At 43.4% G+C, this 22,681-nt stretch overlaps 2 protein-coding genes across 5 annotated transcripts; one reads left to right on the forward strand and one right to left on the reverse strand.

Annotated features, from left to right (window-relative positions):
• Window positions 1-1,881: 1,881 nt before the first annotated feature.
• Window positions 1,882-4,380, reverse strand: LOC133969395 (uncharacterized). 3 transcript variants are annotated; one of them, XM_062405841.1, is made up of 6 exons: window positions 4,284-4,380; window positions 3,640-3,744; window positions 3,228-3,524; window positions 3,026-3,139; window positions 2,833-2,928; window positions 1,882-2,768 (listed from the first exon to the last, which is right to left on the reverse strand). In XM_062405841.1, the coding sequence occupies exons 2-6, from the start codon at window positions 3,695-3,697 to the stop codon at window positions 2,689-2,691; spliced, it is 645 nt and encodes a 214-aa protein (XP_062261825.1). In that variant the 5' UTR covers window positions 3,698-3,744; window positions 4,284-4,380; the 3' UTR covers window positions 1,882-2,688. The 3 variants fall into 3 exon arrangements, with proteins under 3 accessions (XP_062261825.1, XP_062261821.1, XP_062261822.1); XM_062405837.1 differs by having other exon boundaries at window positions 1,882-2,928; XM_062405838.1 differs by lacking the exon at window positions 4,284-4,380 and having other exon boundaries at window positions 1,882-2,928; window positions 3,640-3,816.
• Window positions 4,381-5,984: 1,604 nt separating this feature from the next.
• Window positions 5,985-21,984, forward strand: LOC133970131 (A disintegrin and metalloproteinase with thrombospondin motifs 2-like). Of its 2 annotated transcripts, XM_062406969.1 has the most exons (25): window positions 5,985-6,149; window positions 6,465-6,958; window positions 8,130-8,307; window positions 9,250-9,347; window positions 9,433-9,516; window positions 10,839-10,922; window positions 11,891-12,044; window positions 12,134-12,239; window positions 12,460-12,603; window positions 14,992-15,124; window positions 15,905-16,018; window positions 16,369-16,514; window positions 16,593-16,682; window positions 16,773-16,855; window positions 16,961-17,094; window positions 17,379-17,502; window positions 18,592-18,672; window positions 18,742-18,905; window positions 18,978-19,137; window positions 19,221-19,353; window positions 19,543-19,750; window positions 19,873-20,002; window positions 20,119-20,193; window positions 20,425-20,569; window positions 20,933-21,984. In XM_062406969.1, the coding sequence occupies exons 1-25, from the start codon at window positions 6,062-6,064 to the stop codon at window positions 21,711-21,713; spliced, it is 4,131 nt and encodes a 1,376-aa protein (XP_062262953.1). In that variant the 5' UTR covers window positions 5,985-6,061; the 3' UTR covers window positions 21,714-21,984. The 2 variants fall into 2 exon arrangements, with proteins under 2 accessions (XP_062262953.1, XP_062262952.1); XM_062406968.1 differs by having other exon boundaries at window positions 16,773-17,094.
• The last annotated feature ends 697 nt before the right edge of the window (window positions 21,985-22,681 follow it).

Here is a 22,681-nt window from a genome sequence, read left to right on the forward strand (position 1 = left end):
CCACCTCCATTAATTAGTCCTCAACTGCATTAACTAGTCCTCAAACTCCATCAACAAGTCCTCAAACTCAAACAACTAGTACTCAAACTCCATCAACAAGTCCTCAAACTCCAACAACTAGTCCTCAAACTCCATTAACTAGTCTCAAACTCCAACAACTAATCCTCAAACTCCAACAACACGGTCCTCAAACTCCATTAATTAGTCCTCAACTCCATTAACTAGTCCTCAAACTCAATCAACAAGTCCTCAACTCCAACAACTAGTCCTCAAACTCCATTAATTAGTCCTCAAACTCAATCAACAAGTCCTCAACTCCAACAACTAGTCCTCAAACTCCAGTAATTAGTCCTCAACTCCATTAACAAGTCCTCAAACTCCATTAACTAGTCCTCAAACTACAACAACTAGTCCTCAAACTTAATCAACAAGTCCTCAACTCCAACAACTAGTCATCACACTCCATTAATTAGTCCTCAACTCCATTAACTAGTCCTCAAACTCCATCAACAAGTCCTCAAACTCTAACAACTAGTCCTAAAACTCCATTAACTAGTCCTCAAATTCAAACAACTAGTCCTCAACTCAAATAACTAGTCCTCAAACTCCATTAATTAGTCCTCAACTCCATTAACTAGTCCTCAACTCAAATGACTAATCCATTAACTAGTCCTCAAACTAGTCCTCAACTCAAATGACTAATCCTCCAACCACACCAACTACTCCTCAACTCAAATAACTAGTCCTCAAACTCCATCAACAAGTCCTCAACTCAAATAACTAGTCCTCAACTCAAATAACTGGTCCTCAAACTACAAAAACTAGTCCTTAACTCAAACAACTAGTCCTCAAACTCCATTAACTAGTCCTCAAACTCCAACAACTAGTCCTCAAACTCCATCAACAAGTCCTCAACTCCAACAGCTAGTCCTCACACTCCCACAACGAGTCCTCAAACTCCATCAACTAGTCCTCAAACTCCAACAACTAGTCCTCAAACTCCATCAACTAGTCCTCAAACTACAACAACTAGTCCTCAACTCAAACAACTAGTCCTCAAACTCCATTAACTAGTCCTCAAACTCCAACAACTAGTCCTCAAACTCCATTAACTAGTCCTCAAACTCCAACAACTAGTCCTCAAACTCCATCAACAAGTCCTCAACTCCAACAACTAGTCCTCAACTCCATCAACAAGTCCTCAAACTCCAACAACTAGTCCTCAAACTCCATTAATTAGTCCTCAACTCCATTAACTAGTCCTCAAACTCCATCAACAAGTCCTCAAACTCCATCAACTAGTCCTCAACTCAAATAACTAGTCCTCAAACTCCATCAACAAGTCCTCAAACTCCAACAACTAGTCCTCAAACTCCATTAATTAGTCCTCAACTCCATTAACTAGTCCTCAAACTCCAACAACACGGTCAACAACAGACCGAACAGAAAGTTAACGAGCTGTGACCAAACAGAAAGTGTTAAGCAGCTGTGAGGATTTGAAGCCATTTAAAATAATTTCCAGGTCAATAAAAGCGAGGAGGAGTTTGAGGGTTTTCTTAGCTGAAATAACGACAGTGGTGTAGATGCGGTACCAGCGGCTCTAAATGGTCTTTATACTTCAGATGGAGACAAAGGGACCCAACAAGTTACTATAACCATCAGTTAACTGAAGACGCCTACTGATACAGCTTTATAGTTCACTTTAAAAAGAAAATTCCTTTATTATCTACTCACTACTATGATGTAGGGGGGTGAAGTGTTTAAGTCTACAAAGCCCCAGTTTCAGGAGTAAAGAGTGTTAGAGCAGAATCAAATACAACTGAAGCTGATTTATTATTCAGACGTAATAAAAAAACAGAAAAAACACATAGTCGTGGAAATTTACCGTGAGATTTGAAATAATGAGTTTCTCAGACCAGAGTTGTCTTAGAGTTTTAATGATTAGCTCTGCAGAGGGTTACACAGCCAGCAACATGGCTCAGAGTGAAACCACGAGAAGGTTTTTATACAATGTGATAAAAAGGAAACGGTCCTGTCTGCTGTCTGTTCCATTTCGTGACATCACTGTTACAGAAAGAGGAATCAAGTGCAGCACACAGTTGCACAAATAAAGATCAACAGGAGGTGGAAGACATTGATGTTGATTCAGCTTAGTGCACAGAAAACAGTTAAATCGTATTAAGATATTGATCAGTGGAATGTGCCATTACCATAACATACCTCCGTGCTGCTCCTGTGATGTCATCAAGTGTCCTGAAGCCCTGACGTTCATAATCCACTTTAAAGGAGGTCCTTTACACCAGGTCTTCAGCCTGTCCTCTGATGTCCCCGAGCTTCATGTGGGTCAGGGAGGACATTTAGGCTGAAAACTTGGTGACCTCGTTTAAAGTGGATTATGAACATCAGGGCTTGTGGACACTTGATGACATCACAGGAGCAGCATGGAGGCATGTTATGTTTTATCTGCTTTATTACGTCTGAAGAACAGGTCAGTTATTTCAATTCAAAGTTCTGAGTATATAACGGGGGAATTTTCATTTCTGGATGAACTATCCCTTTAAAATGGAGCCTTAAGGTACTCCACTGATGATGGGAATTTATCAGAAGAAGGGTTTCTAATCTGATAAGATTCAGTCGAAGCCTCTGAATAAAGTGATTGGTGATGTCCTGGTGAGCTCTGATTGGTTGTCACTCGTAGACGTCTTCTGCATCCGGAGACTTCTGCTGGGAAATCAACGTTTTCATGGAACCAGCAGGATGACAAGGAACTGAAAAGAGTAGAACACGTTAGGATCTTCAGGCATCTGTGTGTGTGTGTGTGTGTTAACGTACCATAAGGAGACTCCTCCCCTCCCTCCTGCTTGCCAAATGTCCTCTTGTTGCCATGGTAACTGTGCATAGGCATATAAACGTTTTCCTCCTTGTGACCTGGAACGGGTAATAATCAAAATACATGTGACGCTATGGAAACCACATGTAGATTTGTGTGTGTGTCTCAGCAAAAGTCTTTGATTGGCTACTGTACGTGTGGTCGTCCTCTGACTCCTCTTCCTCAGGACAAAGAGGATGATGAAGACAAGCGGCAGTAAGACCAGGAGGGGGCAACAGATCCACAGCCACATGTTGTGTGAACTCTTCACTGTGGATTATTACACACATTCTGTCAGATAGGTGTCATCAGTAGGTGAATCATCAGTGTCATCAGTAGGGGGCAGTTTCTCACGCACCTTCCACCCTCAGCAGGAAGTGCGTCCTCCTCCGCCTGGTGCCGTTCCTGTCAAACACCTCCAGGCTGTAGTTTCCAGCGTCTTCCGGCTGAACCGTGGTGAAGCTCAGCGAGCCGTCCCTCAGCAGGCTGCAGCGTCCATGGGGACACGTGGTCACGTTATTCTTCAGTGACAACATCAAATGGAGCTGAGTCCACCTGAAGTCCCACCTGTCCTCTGTCCTGGTCTTCAGCTGGTCTGAGGACAGCAGGACGGGGTCACCGCTCTGTGCAGTCACAGTGATGTTCTCTGAGGCAACTGAGGTCAAAGTTCACACAAATGAAAAAACTGATCAGCACAATTTAACCTGCGTCACACTCCCCACATGTGTTCTATCACACACTGTTAACATGTTCCTGTGTGTGATACTGACCCTCACTCTTCATCATCTTCATCATCATCATCATCAGTAACTGGACCAGAACCAACATGGCTGCTCTCTGAAGTCTGTTGGCTCTGCCCCCTCCGCTGTCAATCACTGTGAGGAGGAAACGCAAACCTTCAGTGTGTGTGTGTGTGTGTGTGTGTGTGTGTGTGTGTGTGTGTGTGTGTGTGTGTGTGTGTGTGTGTGTGTGTGTGTGTGTGTGTGTGTGTGTGTGTGTGTGTGTGTGTGTGTGTGTGTGTGTGTGTGTGTGTGTGTGTGTGTGTGTGTCCGTGTGTTTGTGTGTGTGTCCGTGTGTGTGTGTGTGTCCGTGTGTTTGTGTGTGTGTCCGTGTGTGTGTGTGTGTGTGTGTGCGTGTGGGTGTGTGTTTGTGTGTGCGTTGTGTGTGTTACAAAATAAGACCAAATAAAGAATCACATCTACTGAAGGTCACACGTTTCAGGCTTTAAATATGGAAATTGTCCCAATAAGTCAAAGTCATAGTGTTTGCAGACGAAACACATTTAATCTCTTGTGGAATAAGTCATATATAATGTTTTACTCTTATAAAGTGTATCTACATGTTTGTATATAGTCCCAATCGTATTTATAACCCTTACCCTAACCAGAGTTAGAACCTGAAGCTAGAACCGTACCTGAGTGAAGTCGTCTCCTCCTGCGACAGATACCATGTGAAAAGAAACAGGAAACAAAGAGAATGAGTCTGCCTCACACCTCAGACCACACACTCTCACTTCATATTAACTCATTATACTCTCAATATGACAGCGGGTCAGTACCTGTATATGACTAGGGTTAGGGTTAGGACTTGTGACTCATAAACCTCACGACAGCAAGTTGAATGCTTTATTTACACTTAACATTCACTTTCTCATATGACCTGACTGGAACCAATCACAGACTCTATATTCCACAGTCATGGTGGTTGCAGAAGTAAACTTAAAACTTAGTTTCAGTCTGATCGAAACTTTTTACAGCCCAGGACGGTGTTTCCTGATGAACTCTTCCCTCCTCCAGTCGACCAAGAACATCCTGTGAGCGTCCAGGTCTCCTCTGGAACAACTGGAAGACAAACACATGAAAACAGTTCATTGTTTATTTGTCGCCGTTATATTATTAAGAGGTTGATACTGACTTCTATTTTTCTTGTTTTCATCACAAATGTGACATAAACATCAGGTGGGCTTTTTCCAGCCAAGATTCATCTCATGACTGTTTGAAAGAAGGTCCACATCATCTAAAGATTATTGAGCCACTTCAAACTCATCTCCATTTTTCTTGGCCAAAATAACAAACGCCAGCAAAAGACTCTGACCTCAACGCTGTCCATCAGCCGCTGAGCCAACATGTGGTCCTGGATTCTACCTGGTCAACGAGACGTTTACTCACCTGCTCTACTCCATCAGGAGTCCTGTGCCTGGATCCTCATTGTTTAACGCAAACTTCAACATCTGGCAGACGACCGTTCTGCTGCTCATCAGGGTCACGTTCTTCAAGGGGTCTCAAGCTTTCATCCCCTGAGACCCGAGGACTCTGGTAGTTGCCTACAGTCCTCTTCTCTTCTTCAAACGGGCTGCTGTGTACTAGAACCAGGACCAGGATGAAAACAGGAACAGAACCAGAGCAGCGACCAAAACCAAATCCTGAACCAGTCAGAGGACCAGAACAAGGACTAGAACCAGAATGAGAACCTGAACCAGGACCAGAAACACCCCCAGAGCCAAAGCTAGAACCAAAACCAGTACAAGGAGCCGAACAAGGATGAAAACCAGACCCAGAACCAGAACTAGAACCATGATCATTGGTGTTTAATAGGGTTAGCTGCTGATTGGCTCATGGCTTCTCATCAGTCACTCACCAATCACAGCTCTCAACTAAGCATTTAAATACGACCTCCTCCTCACTGACCTCAGCTCCACTGCAACTCAGGCCTCCACCACTCCAACCTCCATCCAGAGCACTGAGTCCCAACATGGTGCTAAACGGAATTCATCTGGATCAAATGTTTTATGTTAGCATGCTGCGAGGCTAATCCAGGGAACCTCCAACACGAAATATGATTATTCAATTTTAATTCAAACATACATGATCTCAGAATCACAACATTCATGATCTCTGGGCTCCTGAGAGAAACCAACAGTTCAGACAATGAGGAGGGAGAGAGAGAGAGAAAAAGAGAGAGAGAGAGAGCGAGAGAGAGAGAGAGAGAGAGACAGATAGAGAGAGAGAGAGAGAGAGAGAGACAGATAGAGAGAGAGCGAGAGAGAGGGAGGGAGGAGATAATGACAGAGTAGAGGAGGAGTCAGTTAAACAGTTCAGTCTGTTTAACAGTTCGGTCACTGACTGTTTCTCTCTGTCTCTCGCTCTGTCTCTCTCTCTGTCTCTCTCTCAACCTGTCTCTCTCTCTGTCAGGATGGATGACTGTCATCATGGATTATTAATTATTATGTTTTTGCTGCAAACGGATTCTTTATACTCAGTTTACATCAGTGAAAACACAGGTGAGTACTACACATTATACTACACACAGTACACATACCCTACCACACATACTACTAAACACACACTACTACCTTTACTACACACTTCACACTTTTCTACACACACTGCGACATCGTGATGTTTGTTATTGTTATGATAGTTATATTTGTTATGGTGATGTTTGTTATTGTGATTACATTCAGTAGAGAAGTGAATGTGAAGTCAGAGTTTTTCTGGACCTGGTTCCGGTTCTTTCAGTTTCTGTTGTTGACTCGTTCATGAATCCATGAGAAAATGATCCAACATTAAAAGTGACCTCTTCATTCTTTTGACAGATTCTCTTCATCAGGTTCTGTCAGAGTTCGGTGTCATTCGTCCAATCAGGACAGACTCAGGGGGACACTTACTGTCAGTGTCTGTCTCCGCCCACCACCTGCATCACACTAGAAGACGAGCCCACGAGCCAGAGGACACGCCCAGTGGCGAGGAACATGTCAGACACAAAAGAGAGACGCAAACAGACACACCCACATTACAGTTGTCCCTGCCCATGGATGCATCACCATCCAATCAGACAAGTCATAGGTGGTGGGGGAGGGATCACATGCCGGAGGAGGAGGAGCTTTACTACAATGTGACGGTGTTCGGTCGGGAGCTCCACCTCCGGCTGCGCCCGAACACTCGTCTCATCGCCCCCGCCGCCACCATGGAATGGGAGGAGTCAGGACACCTGCACTCTCAGCCAATAGGCAACACAGGCTGCTTCTACACTGGGGAGGTGTCCAACATGGACGACACGGCCGTCGCTATCAGCAACTGCGATGGACTGGTAGGTGAATACACACGTGACATAGAAATGAATGAGATATAATAAAGTTATATGAATAAGGTAACAACGTGACGGCCGTCTCTTCCTCACTGTGAAAATAATGTTACTTTAATGTTTAATATTCAACTTACAGGCCAGTGATGACTTTTAAAGGCTTCTGATTGGACGACATGGTCTCAGAGGAAACAGCAGGAAGACGATTTGAATCCCTGTTAAGTGATAAATTAATTCTCATTCACAAATCTGAGCCTGAAAATGATTAAAACCTGAACAGCAAAGAGAGTAAAAGTTATTTTATTGCTAATTTTGTCAGGAACATTTTCAAAATAAAAAAATCCACCAACCAGTGAATAGAAACATGTCCAAGTGTGTGAGAGCAGAGATGATTTCAGGCCAAACGCTGTAAACCATGAAGGTCCGAGGACACGTTACCTATGTGACATCTGTCTGAGTTTAGCCTCACTTCTTACAGCGTGGGCAGCGCCGCTGATTTCATCCAGATGTGGAGGAGGGGGGAAAAAATAACACGAATATTTTCCTGGTGCAGCTAAAGCAACAACTTCTGATTATACAGGGTTAGATTATAGATGATAGGTGATATATTACAGATTATATATTATGGGTTATAGATTAAAGATGATAGATGATAGTTGATAGATTACAAATTATACATTGTTGATTAGTTTATATATGATAAATGATAGCCTACAGATTGTACGTTATAACAACAGATGCTAACAACAGAAAGGTCTGGAATTGGGCCTAACCCTGGATCATATGAAAACTCACATTTTAACTCCTCCCTTCATGCTCAGTCAAACTCGTAGAGATTGGCCAGAAAGTGACTGAGATCAGGTCACATGACCTCAAGGATCAAACTGTATCTGAATCCTGTTCTTGAGGAAATAAAACATTTTCATAAAGTTCTTTTGACATTAATAAATAATAACATAAAACACTAACTGCAAACCCCCCAAATACCTGAAGTTAAGTAACTCTTTTTTCACAGACTGTAAATAATAAAATGATGACGTGACTGTTCCCCAAAAGAGAAGTCAGAGCATCTGGATCGCCCCCTGGTGGCTGCTTATTGAGCTGTGGGGTCAAAGGTCAGTTCAACAGCGTCAGTGGTAAGGCCAGTCGATTCAGCTGCTCTCTGTCTCTTACGCAGGCCGGGATGATCCGAACAGGACTGGAGGAGTTTTTCATCGAGCCATGGGATCAACGGAGGACAGATGGAGGAGAGGAGGAGGAGGAGGAGGAAGGAGGACGACGACACATCGTTTATCGCTCCACCGCCATCAAGAAACAAACGGCTGTCAATCAAACTGCTGACGACTTCCTCCGAGGTGACATGACAGAAACGATAGCTTCACTTGATTTTGACTGTTAAACGAATGTGCCGCGACGAGTATGATCACAAACATGTGTTTCTGTGATGACACATAAGTGTCTGGAGACTGATTGTCCCTGAACGCAACAGGAGTTGGGTTCTGTGACACGTTCAAGTGAACGAGTTAGATTCACTTCAACTGGGGGGTTAGGGTTTGAGTCCACAAAACACTACAGGGGTCAACAGTGTTAGGATCATTACAGTGAATCCTCACATACATGTTTACCCACATGTTGCATGTGCATGTCTGTGTTTTCACGTCTCAGTGGATCAGTTTTATTCATGTGTTTACATGTTGGAGGAAGAATGTTTTCTTTTACAGTGTAGTCTGTTCAAAAACATCTGTAATATCTGCTGACTTGTTTCTGCAGAAGGAAAGAATCAAACTGAAAACTTTGAAACTGATCCAGGAAACTTGGCAGACACACACACACACACACACACACACACACACACACACACAACCAGCTGCGACGTGGCAGTCTTGAGTTTCCAAGTGTCAGATTCTTGGAGGTTTTGGAGGTTTGGCCTCAGAGTTGATGAATAGTTCAGCCTCTGACTCGCTTTTCTTCTCCGTCTTTGACTCCTGAAATCTGTTAGAGTTCAAAACAGCATCAGCCAATCAGTGGTGAGAGAAGTATTTCTCCTCAGTTCACCTCAGCCGAGCGTCCGGCCGCTCAGTGTGACCTCAGAGTTTCTGATCGCCGACATAAACACATAAACTTCAGAGTGAAACTGAGAAACTGTCACATCTGGATAAAAATACAAAACTGAAGCTTTCAGTGACGACACAAACTGTTGTCACTCATCAACTGATCTGAAAACAGTTTCACCTCAAAGTTCCACCTGCTGTGTGGAGCTGGGTTCTACATGTTCACCTCTGATCCTCTGCCCTCAGGCCCTCTCCTAGGTTCTCTCCATGTGAAGCAGAACATGTTGTTGCAAACATCTCGAAGACGACGCTACATCGAAGAGGCGGAGCTCTTTCACATCGAGGTTAGTGAACAGTTTCTACTACAGGTTGATGATCTGAGGTTTAACAGAATTCTTTACCTTCTCCTCCATCTCTCTCCTCCTCCAGGTGTTGTTAGCGGTGGATTATTCTGTCCTTCTTTTCCACGGCCGAGACCACATTCAGAAATATCTCCTGACGCTGATGAACATAGTAGGTGCAGACACGACTCTTCATGTGGAGCTGAATGATGTTGTGTTCAGGTCGGCATCAAACACACAAATCCATAAGAAAGCTTAGTGTCCCAATACTCCCCCCATGGTGAGTGGAGAGGAGAGAGGGGGGAGGGGGGAGAGGAGAGGGGGGAGAGGGTTAGAACCCGGGAGTCAGTCGGCTGTGAACTTGTGTGAAGTCTGGATCCTTCAGGTCGATGACCCGGTCTCCGTCTGGTCTCACACCTGGAACCAGTTCACTGTGGTGACCCGACCTCACACCAGTACACACAACTCATCACGATGGTATTACTAGCATCATCGGCCCCTTCAGGCGCAGAACTACACAGTACTACAGTACTCTACAGTACTCTATAGTACTAGACAGTAATACAATACTCTACAGTACTACAGTACTACACAGAATTACACAGTACTACAGTGCTCTACAGTAGTACAGTACTCTACAATACTACAAAATACTCTACAGTACGCCTCAGTACTACACAGTACTACAGTACACTACAGTACAACACAGTACTACACAGTACTACACAGTACTACACAGTGCTACAGTACTCTACAGTACTACAGAACTCTACAGGTCTACAGTACTCTACAGTGCTGCACAGTCCTACAGTACTACGCAGTACTACACAGTACTACACAGGACTACAGTACTCTACAGTACTCTACAGTACTACAGTACACTACAGTACAACACAGTACTACAGTACTACACAGTACTACAATATTCTACAGTACTACACAGTACTACAGTACTCTACAGTACTCTACAGTACCCTACAGTACTACAGTACACTACAGTACACTACAGTACACTACTGTACAACACAGTACAACACAGTACTACAGTACTACAGTACTAGACAGTACTATACATTATCACAGTACTCTACAGTACTAAAGAACTACACAGTACTAAGATACTCTACAGTACTACAGTAATACACAGTACTACACATTACTACAGTACTCTACAGTTCTACAGTACTAAACAGTACTACAGTTAGCTACAGTACTCTACAGTACTACAGTACTACAGTACACTACAGTACTCTACAGTACTACAGTACACTACAGTACACTACAGTACTCTACAGTACTACACAGTACTACAGTACTACACAGTACTGCACAGTAATTTGATCCAGACCCAGAACTCCTCTTCTTGCCTGAGGAACCTTTCACACCTGATGTTTAGCATCAGGCCGAACTGAAGCGTCTGAAGCTCTGAAACAAACCAGGTGTGAACGAGTCCTGAGAGGAAGTTCTCGTCTTTCTAAAATGTCTCTGTTCCAGGTCAATGAGATCTATCAGGATCATTCGCTGGGCGCCAACATCAACGTGGTCCTGGTCCGGATCATCGTGTTGTCTCCAACAAAGGTGAATAACTGCATCTCTGCTTCTTGTTGACAGGTGGTTCTTCATGTCCACAGGACCTGGTCTCATCTGCAGCTCTCAGTCATGTGACAGCTGAGCTTCATGTTGCTTGAGTCTTCATCACTAAAACATTTTCATTTTGTTGTCATGGGGTTTTCATTGTGTTGCTGCTGTCTGAGTGTTGTGGGTCCTTGGCTAGCTTCAGTCTGCTCACTTCCGTCAACACTAACACATGAAAACAGGTCACATGACCGTTCATGTCCACTGGTCATGTGATGTAAACAGGAAGTAGATGTCTCCTCTGCAGTTGGTTGCTTAGCAGCAGAGACTTCTCTGACGAGTTTTATAACGAGACGTGTCATTGTGGGCGGAGCTTCAAACTGAGCTCTGAGTATGTCCCAGAGGGAAATGAAAGCACTCTGATTTCATTAAACTAGTTTCACTCTCTTTATAGAGTGGGTCTGTATAAAGGGATTTAAATCCTCTGTAACTCTCTACTGCCGCCTCTGGTCATCACTGGTATCTCATCTCAAAGATGATTCTTTTTCGTGATGTTTTAAAAACTGTCTGTTACTCATTCTGTCCTTTTCAAGACCAAACACTATGTGGCAGCTGACCATGCCACCAGGGTCTCACCACATCCGCCAGAGACAAACCATTCAGGCTTTAACGTTTAATTCAGAGACCAGATGCAAACAAAACTTAATTTCAAACATTAACCCCGTGACCTCTGCTGGCGTGTGAGCTTGGAGCTCGGTCGTGTCTCTCATGTCTGAGTCCTGATGTGTCGGTGTCTCTCTCTGGAAGCTGCTGCTGCTCTTTAAACCCGAGGATCCTCGGGTAGGGGCAGGTGCTCTGCCAGCCCCTCCATGCCCACACACTCATTGTGAATATTTACAGAAGAAAAGGTGAAGGAAGCTTTAGCCTCCATTTCACCCGTCAGTGAGTAACAGCAGGTTTTGCTTGGTCAGTCTCAGGAGCTGATCTCCGTGGGGAACCCTCAGAAGAGCCTAGAGAACGTCTGTGGTTGGTCCTATCTCCAGCAGAGGGAGCAGAGTCACGCCGAGCAGCACGACCACACCATCTACCTGACCAGGCAGGAGTTCGGCCCCTCCGGCATGCAGGGTACGACCGCTACCACCACAACTTCTCCTCATATTAACCCCTGATGACCCCTGGCCCTCTGACCTCTGACCCCTGACCTTTGTCCTCAGGTTATGCTCCGGTTAAAGGAATGTGTCAATTACATCGGAGTTGTGTCCTCGTCTTGGAGGATGGATTTTCTTCTGCCTTTGTAGCTGCACATGAAACAGGACATGTGTGAGACATACAAACACACAACACAACAAACATAAACACAAAATAACACACAACACAACAACAAACAACAAACACACAAACAACAAACACAAAACTTGACAAAATGACTCAGGTACAGAAACTAACTTCATCATTAACATAATGTGTAGAATTAAACTTTATTTTCAGTATAGAAAACTGTCTCCATGACCTGTCTCTCTGTCCACCTGTCTGTCTTCAGGCTGGGGATGGAACATGACGGGGAGGTGAACAGCTGTGATGAGGACGTTCTGTTGGGCAGCATCATGTCTCCACGGGTCCAGGCCTCGTTCCATCGATATCATTGGTCCAGATGCAGCTGGAGGGAACTTCATCAACACCTGAAGTGAGACTGTCACTCACTATATAACTCGTCTTTACATACAGTCACTGATTGTGTTTATATAAAGTCACTGATCATATTTACATACAGTGAATGATTGTGTTTATATAAAGTCAATGATTGTGTTTATATAAAGTCATTGATTGTGTTTACATACAGTGAATGATTGTGTTTATATAAAGTCAATGATTGTGTTTATATAAAGTCAATGATTGTGTTGACATACAGTGAATGATTGTGTTTATATAGTCAATGATTGTGTTTACATACAGTGAATGATTGTGTCTCTATAAAGTCAATGATTGTGTTTACATACAGTGAATGGTTGTGTTTATATAAAGTCAATGATTGTGTTTATATACAGTCAATGATTATGTTTACTTACAGTCACTGATCATATTTACATACAGTGAATGATTGTGTTTGTATACAGTCAATGATTGTATTTACATACAGTCAATGATTGTGTTTATATAAAGTCAATGATTGTGTTTATATACAGTGAATGGTTGTGTTTATATAAAGTCAATGATTGTGTTTATATACAGTCAATGATTATGTTTACTTACAGTCACTGATCATATTTACATACAGTGAATGATTGTGTTTACATACAGTGAATGATTGTGTTTATATAAAGTCAATGATTGTGTTTATATAAAGTCAATGATTGTGTTTATATACAGTCAATGATTGTATTTACATACAGTCAATGATTGTGTTTATATAAAGTCAATGATTGTGTTTACATACAGTGAATGATTGTGTTTATATAAAGTCAATGATTGTGTTTACATACAGTGAATGATTGTGTTTATATAAAGTCAATGATTGTGTTTATATACAGTGAATGATTGTGTTTATATAAAGTCAATGATTGTGTTTATATACAGTGAATGATTGTGTTTACATACAGTGAATGATTGTGTTTATACACAGTCAATGATTGTATTAACATACAGTCAATGATTGTGTTTATATAAAGTCAATGATTGTGTTTACATACAGTGAATGATTGTGTTTATATAAAGTCAATGATTGTGTTTACATACAGTGAATGATTGTGTTTATATAAAGTCAATGATTGTCTTTATATAAAGTCAATGATTGTGTTTACATACAGTGAATGATTGTGTTTATATAAAGTCAATGATTGTGTTTATATAAAGTCAATGATTGTGTTTATATAAAGTCAATGATTTTGTTTATATACAGTCAATGATTATGTTTACTTACAGTCACTGATCATATTTACATACAGTGAATGATTGTGTTTATATACAGTCAATGATTGTATTTACATACAGTCAATGATTTTGTTTATATAAAGTCAATGATTGTGTTTATATACAGTGAATGGTTGTGTTTATATAAAGTCAATGATTGTGTTTATATAGTCAATGATTATGTTTACTTACAGTCACTGATCATATTTACATACAGTGAATGATTGTGTTTACATACAGTGAATGATTGTGTTTATATAAAGTCAATGATTGTGTTTATATAAAGTCAATGATTGTGTTTATATACAGTCAATGATTGTATTTACATACAGTCAATGATTGTGTTTATATAAAGTCAATGATTGTGTTTACATACAGTGAATGATTGTGTTTATATAAAGTCAATGATTGTATTTACATACAGTCAATGATTGTGTTTATATAAAGTCAATGATTGTGTTTACATACATTGAATGATTGTGTTTATATAAAGTCAATGATTGTGTTTACATACAGTGAATGATTGTGTTTATATAAAGTCAATGATTGTGTTTACATACAGTGAATGATTCTGTTTATATAAAGTCAATGATTGTGTTTATATACAGTGAATGATTGTGTTTATATAAAGTCAATGATTGTGTTTATATACAGTCAATGATTGTGTTTACATACAGTGAATGATTGTGTTTATATACAGTCAATGATTGTATTTACATACAGTCAATGATTGTGTTTATATAAAGTCAATGATTGTGTTTACATACAGTGAATGATTGTGTTTATATAAAGTCAATGATTGTGTTTACATACAGTGAATGATTGTGTTTATATAAAGTCAATGATTGTGTTTACATACAGTGAATGATTCTGTTTATATAAAGTCAATGATTGTGTTTATATACAGTGAATGATTGTGTTTATATAAAGTCAATGATTGTGTTTATATACAGTCAATGATTGTGTTTACTTACAGTCACTGATCATATTTACATACAGTGAATGATTGTGTTTATATAAAGTCAATGATTGTGTTTATATAAAGTCAATGATTGTGTTTATATACAGTCAATGATTGTGTTTACTTACAGTCACTGATCATATTTACATACAGTGAATGATTGTGTTTATATAAAGTCAATCTGTTTCCTGTCTCTTCCTGTAGTACCTACGACTGTCTCCGTGACGACCCATTTAACCATGATTGGCCGGCTCTGCCTCAGTTGCCGGGTTTCCAGTACTCGATGGACCAACAGTGTCGCTTCGACTTTGGACCAGGATACAGTTTATGTACTGCAGTGAGTCTGTCTGTATATATATGTATATATACACACATATATATACATATATATATATATATGTGTGTATACATATAGACTGAAGTTATAGACTTATAAACAATTGTTTCAGAGACGCTGTTAAAACATAACTAAAAAGTGGCTGACTGGGGAAAGAGCGACTGCTCTCTAACTGAAAAAGGTTGTCGGTTCAAATCCCCTATGTTGAAGTGTCCTTGAGCAAGTTACTGAACCCAAATTGTTCCTTCACATTGAAAATGATAGAAACTGTAAAAGACTAAAAATGATCAAATACAGACATTTACCACTTAACACAATCTGAGAAAATTCACAACAAAAGATCTGGAACCTCCTCGTGTTTCCAAGTGGACGTCTTCGTCTTCTACGTGTGCGGCTCCTCTTCTTCATCCTGAGATGTTTGTGTTCTTCATGTTTCACGTCACGTGTTAGAAACCTCATCAACACTCGCTCACTGGGAAGCTTCCACTCATTGTCCTGCTGGTTCCTCACATAGACTCACTCTGACATGTTACACACATTCTACCAGGAGGCTGCAGGAGAAGATCCAGAACATGTCCAGAGACACTGACTGAGACATTAGTTCTCACATAGAGAACCAGCAGAACATGTGAGGAACATGTGAGGAACACTTATGTGAAATCATTTTACATCGTCCAGATCATTGTATATCCAGGAGTCAAACATGTGACTGATATTTGCACACGCTCATCATTGGATCTTATTTTGACATTTTCCAAACATCTCTGTGTTTGTCTCTAGTACACAACTCATGACCCCTGTAAGCAGCTGTGGTGCAGTGACTACAACAGCCCGTTTTTCTGTAAGACCAAGAAAGGTCCGCCTCTGGACGGAACTCCGTGCGGACTGGGCAAGGTGAGGAAACGCCGCTCGTCACAGGTCGGAGGGATTTCAGTGACAGATTGTCGTGCTTTGTCAAACACGATATTTTGTGAAAAACACCAACAAGTAAAAACACAGCAGTGGTTTTCCGGTTTAAACCCAGTAACCAAACTAACCAGTTGGCAGTGGAGTGAAGTTATGATCATTACGTCAGTTTTCTAGGACACAACGTGGTTTCCTGTCGGAGCAGATGGGGGCGCTGGTCTTACACTTGTGATCCACCCAAATTTGCCCCAGAGGCAACTCATTGTGTAATGTTCAAAACACACACACTGAGTTTGGATGACATGATGTGTCTCCATGGTAACTGTCTCTTGCTGAAGCACTGCTTTAAAGGTTCCTGTATGAAGTTGACCCCTGACCTCCTGAGACAAGATGGCGGCTGGGGAACATGGAGTTCGTATGGCAGCTGCTCCAGGACCTGCGGGGGCGGGGTCAGGTTTCGGATCAGACGCTGTGACAACCCAGCGTGAGTGAGCTGTCAATCATCTATGACATCATAGGTCAGATGCACCAATCAGAGACACTAGCCTGTTTCTGTTCTCAGTCCAGCCAACGGGGGGCGCACCTGCCTCGGAAACAGCTACGAGTTCCAGCTGTGCAGCCAAGAGGAGTGTCCCCCCCTGACGGACTTCAGGTGAGTTCACAGGAGGTTCTCAAACCCTGGGTTCTGCTGTGTCTCACATGACGAAGTGTGTGTGTGTGTGTGTGTGTGTGTGTGTTTCAGGGAGGATCAGTGCAAAGTCTGGAATCCATTTTTTGAACATGATGGAAAGAAGCATCACTGGCTGCCGTACCAACATCCTGATCGTAAATACACACATTATACACAAACACGCAGAGTGAAGTGTGTGTGTGTGTGTGTGTGTTCCATTGTCGTGTTGTTTGTCACATACTTGATCTGTGCATCTGCAGCTGATGAGCGCTGTCGTCTGTACTGTCAGTCCGAGGAGACAGCGTCAGTGGTGTCCATGAACAGAGAGGTGCATGATGGGACACCGTGCTCCTACAGCGACGCCTACAGCGTGTGTGTCGGAGGAGAGTGTGAGGTCTTTATTGTTGTTTACTTGACTTTTGAAGGAGTTAACTTAGCGTAGCGAGATACACACTGTAGAACAGTTCAGCATTATCATCCGCTAAAGCTAATGGACCAACTCTGTCTCAACAGGGCCTGATCCAGTTTGTGGTTTTCACTTTGCTTCTTTCCTGAAATGTACAATAAATTTAGGTTTTCCTCCTCTCCTCCTCTCTTTCTCCTCCTCCTCTCTTCCTCTCCTCCTCTCTTCCTCTCCTCCTCTCTTTCTCCTCCTCCTCTTCTCCTCCTCTCCTGCAGCATGTGGGTTGTGATGGGCAGATTGCCTCTGACCAGCAGGAGGACAGATGTGGTGTCTGTGGAGGAGATAATTCCAGCTGCAGGATCATCAAAGGAAACTTCACGCGCAGCACAAAGAAACCAGGTGTGTCTCAGTTGAGTCTCCGCCTCCTTCAGAGACTGCCTATGAAGGTCGATGACATCATAAGTGTGCGACTGGACCGTCACATTGTGAGGCTCCACCTTGTGGACGATGATGAAGCTAACGAGCTAGCTATGTGTGTGGCTGAACAGCTCAAAGTACTCAACAATCGAAGAGTGACACAAACAGGAAGTTTTCCGTAGACTAGACATCACATTATGGTTCGGTGTTTTCTAGTCTATACCTTCCTACACCCAACTAACATCTGGGTTGTACCGTTGCCTCATCTTTATTGTTCCAGTCACATGTTCCAGGTTCTTTAGTCGTCGACAACCGGATGACACGATGATACTTTCTGCTGCAACTGATCATTATTCTAGAGCTGGTCTGCATAGGTTTAGATCAATTGGTCGATCTAGGTTCCAAACCTTATCTGTGGTTACAAGCTCTAGAGTCACAGAAAGAACGAGGCCATGAATACAATCAGCTGAAGAGCGGGAGAGCGTGGCCTAGGGGATAGAGGGTGCTCTGCAACAAGAAGGTCGCCGGTTCGAATCCCACTCTATCCCATCTGCATGCCTAAGTGTCCTTGGCAAGATACTGAACCCCTAGATGGCCCCTCATAAAATGATGAGTGTTCTAAAAATGTAAGTCGCTTTGGATAAAAGCGTCAGCTAAATGACATGTAATGTAATGAAAAGCAGTTTCCCCTGTGGGGGCTCAGCCACTGGGTGAAAAGTTCAGACATCCGGAGAGAGCAGTGCCACCGCTGGTCCTTCATGTCGAAAGGCGAAAGTTGAGGTGGTTCGCACATCTAGATAAGATCCTTCTGGGTCCCTTCTGTTGGAGGTTTACCGGGCATGCCCAACCAGGAAGAAACCAAGAACTTGCTGAAGGGACTACGTATTCCATCAGGCCTTGGAACACCTTTCCATCCTCCAGGAAGAACTGGAAAGTGTGGCTGGTACCCTGGTCTACTACCTCCTCGACATATACACAGAGAAGCAGAAGATGGATGGATGGATGAAAATGTCTCTGTTTGAGATTTGATGATTAATTGATGAGTGATCGATCACTGCTTCATTGACCCAGGTTACCTGAAGATCCTCGAGATCCCTAAAGCGGCGCGACACCTGCTGATCCAGGAGTTCAAAAGGACTCCCCACGTCCTTGGTAAGTTCACTTCCTTTGGTCCTTCGTTAACGGCCTTTGCAATTTCTTATTTTCTCTTTTATGCTCCAGCGGTGAAGAACCAGGAGACGGGTCACCTCTTCCTCAATGATGAAGATGAACTCCCAGGGTCCCGTGTGGTGATTGAGAAGGGTGTGGCCTGGGAGTACAACAACACAGAGGAGCAGGAGTCTGTCCAAGCTACTGGGCCACTGAAATATGGGGTCCTGGTTATGGTCAGTCGACAATTAAATCCAAATTCAATGTGTCCATATTGGATCGCGTTAAAAACAACCACTGTGCTGCAGGTCCGTTCCTATGGCGACTCCAAGGTGACAGTATCCTATAAGTACATCATCCAGGACCGTCTCCAGTCCTCGCTGGAGTCCAACTTGGTGCAGGAGGACACCATCTTCTACGAGTGGGCGCTGAAGAAGTGGTCGCACTGCTCCAAACCCTGCGGAGGAGGTACACACGTGATGGGCTACCGCCTGTTCTTCTGGTCACCGGGGTAACATGCGTGTGCTGTAACACATCCCTCTGGTTGACAGGGAAACAGTACACCAGGTTCGGCTGCAGGAGGAAGGCCGATGGGAAGATGGTTCACAGGATGCTCTGCTCCAACATCAACAAACCAAGAGCCATCAGCCGCCCCTGCAACACGGACCAGTGCAGCTCGCCACGGTAACATGTTACAGGTCACCATGGCAACACATGGCTGGTTTGTGTGTGCTTCATCATGTTGACAGGTCGTCTGGTTGTTTAGTTCACTCCATTCAAACCAGTGACAGCAGCTGAAACAACAAAAACACAAGCTCAGTTGTTGCAGATTATAAAAACCTCTCATCCAATCAAATGTGTTTGTCCCGTCAGCTGGGTGACCGGGAACTGGGAGGCCTGCAGCGCCTCTTGTGGTCAGACTGGGTGGCAGCGTCGCTGGGTGAACTGCCAGCAGGAGCCCAACCGGCTCCAGCAGCGCTTTGCACACAGCAAACTCTGTGGAGACAACCGACCAGATGTGAAACGCAGCTGCAACCGTGTCCCGTGCCCTGCCGCCTGGAGAGCCGGGCCGTGGACACCGGTACGAGGACTCAAACCAGGGCCTCACGTTCTCCTTCATCAGGATGAAACCTCCGATCCTGAACTGATCAATCAGTTCCAATCTGAACCTCAGTGTCTGATTAGTGCCATTGTTTCTTTTAGTGCTCAGTGTCTTGTGGAAACGGGACTCAGGAGCGTCAAGTCGCATGTTCGAGTCCTGAGAGTTCAACTGGAAACTGCAGTGTACCTCAACCAATCACAACCCGCAGCTGCCAAGCTCCACCCTGCCGCGGTAGGCATCGACCAATCACATCGTATACATTTGTTTACTGAAAAGGCCAGGGAGGATTCTGGGGTTTGTAGTCTCTGTCTTCATTGCTGATTGTTTGTGTTTGTCTGCCCCTACAGGCAACCAGAAGAACGCCATCATCCAGTGGTTGTCCAGGTCCAATGTGGACTTTCCTGCTCCAAAGATCTCATCTAGTAAAACACGCACCCCCCCCCCCCCTTCTCTTCCTCCTCTTCCTCGGAGGAGTGACGGTTAAATCGTTTGAAGCAAACGTGTCTCTTTTCATACGTAAAATAAATGCCAAAGATTAGCTCCTTCTGTAAAGTATTATAAGTGTAGTCCGCTCAATAGCATGTTGTTACTTCAGTTATTTAATTCTCTTTCTTTTCTGTGTGAGGGTTCTGATGACAGTGTTTCCTCTCCAGGGCAGCGCTGTCGAGGTGACCGGTCGGTGTTCTGCCGGATGGAGGTGTTGAGTCGGTACTGCTCCATCGCTGGGTACCGGCAGATGTGCTGCAAGTCCTGCAGCGAGGGGAACTTCAGCAGTGAGGACCTGCCGACAGCCAACAGGTCAGTGAGGCTCAGACGACAGGAAACCAGTGAAAACAGTGAAAAACTGTGAAAAATGTCAAATATTAACAAATGAACTAGACACAGTTTTTTGTTATTATTCTCTTTATAATTACATATGAATTTGTCAAATTAAAGGCCTCTTACAGTTAACACTTTCTTGCACTGTTTTGTTTTGCTTTATGAACAAGTCAATGATCCAAAGCAGAACAAAATAAAAAAGAAGAAGGGGGAGGGCAGAGAGAAGGCCCAAAATCTATATGGACTGATAAACCTGATTTATCCTTTTCAGTGTCAGATATAATCAAATAAGTCTGTGTAACTATTTGTTAAATGAGAAATCGTTGGTGTTTTTTGGCACAGCTCATGGGTATCGACCACAGAGACGATAACCTCAGCTTCCTCCTCCACCTGGTCCGACCGCCGTGACATCACCAGTCATTTCATCAGCACGTCACCTCACAGCTTCACTGTGACCCCTCCCCCTTCCAGCAGGAGCAGCACTGACTTCATATACGTGGAGTACGATGATTATGACGAGTATTCATCCTACGAGGATCCATCTCTTCCCTCTGAGTCCCTGGATATCGTTCCAACTACTACTACTACTTATTCTAGTACCACCACAACTACTAGTGCTACTACTAGTACTAGTACAACAAAAAGGTGGCCAAGAAAAACTGCTCCACCACATGTATTCGAGGAGAAAACCACCACTACCAGTACAGTTCCCATGGAAACGGTTCATGGCCCACAGTCACTGCTGACCCAGACGTTTCCCACCACAACCTCATTCGATCCTGATGACATCATCACTGCAACCTCATCAGGTGGGCGGAGCCTTCAAACTCAATTCAATCTGACAGAAACCGAACCAGCGCCGACGTCTTCGTCTTCCATCTTCACGATCACAAAGAAGGAGAAGAACTCAGTGGATGAGGTCCCGTACCGGATCGTGGGGCTGGACAGGGAAGCCACCAGAGGGCGGCAGAACCACTTTGTCCCACGTATGCCACCGGTCCGTGAGCGAACACAGAACAAACGTATCCAGGAGCTTCTGAATGAGAAACGACGACAGGATCGTGTGAAGAGAGTGAACAGGAGCAAAGAGAGTCAGACTGGTGGTAAAACGAGCACATCATAAAAACACTAAAATAGGTTTTGATGTTCACAATGTCGCATGTACAGCTTCTCACTTTCTGCTGATGCTATCAAACTGTAACGAGGAACTGAATCAGACTGGAGAGCAAGGTTCTTTCAACGTTCTCATCTCAACGTTTCCTGAGGTCTACTCCTGTTTCCTCTCTGCTGCAGTCAGAGTCATCACGGAAACATGCGGGAGGTATTTCTGGATTTCACTGTGTTGATATTTGTACCAAATAATTGTGTTTCTAAATAAAGTTACCTCCAGCTGATGACATGGCTGCGACTCATAAACCTCTGTTAACTACTTAAGACAAAACTCACTGTAAGAGATCTGTCCGTCTTCTGTTTTATGACTTTGTCCGTGAGGATCATGGTCCAAGTATGTTCAAGTAGATTTTGAGCAAAACACAGAAACCTTTAATCATTGGTTTTACTGAGAGTAGCTCTTACTATAAAATGTATCACAAGAGGGAATATTTTAAACCATAAATGTTGAGACGACTTCTCTCTCCTGAACCAGAGTTGGAGGAGCCTGGTAGCTGAAGGTTCTACCTCCTGTTCTGCTCTAACAGACTCTAGAAACACCAGAGAACCTGTGTTTTGGGAGAGCAGTGATCTATCAGGACAGGAGAGGGTTATGAGCTTGTGGATACATGAAGGGTTGGATTGTTCAGATCTTTCTATGTGAGGAGCAGGATCTTGATTTCTGAGTTTCACAGGGAGCCAGTGCAGAGAAGCTCAGAGCAGTGAGATGATCTCTTCTGGTTCCTGTCAGCTCTCGTGCTGCAGCGTCTTGGACCAACTGGAGGCTTTTCACAGACTCACTGGGACGTCCTGATAATAAAGACTTACACTGGTCCAATCTAGAGGGAACACATGGGAGAGTTTCTCAGCTTCCTTCTGAGACAGGATGTTCCTAATGTTCATAATACTGTGCAGGTGGAAGAAAGATGCCCTGGAGAACTG

Source organism: Platichthys flesus, chromosome 15 (assembly GCF_949316205.1).
Source record: "Platichthys flesus chromosome 15, fPlaFle2.1, whole genome shotgun sequence".
Classification (NCBI taxonomy): domain Eukaryota; kingdom Metazoa; phylum Chordata; class Actinopteri; order Pleuronectiformes; family Pleuronectidae; genus Platichthys; species Platichthys flesus.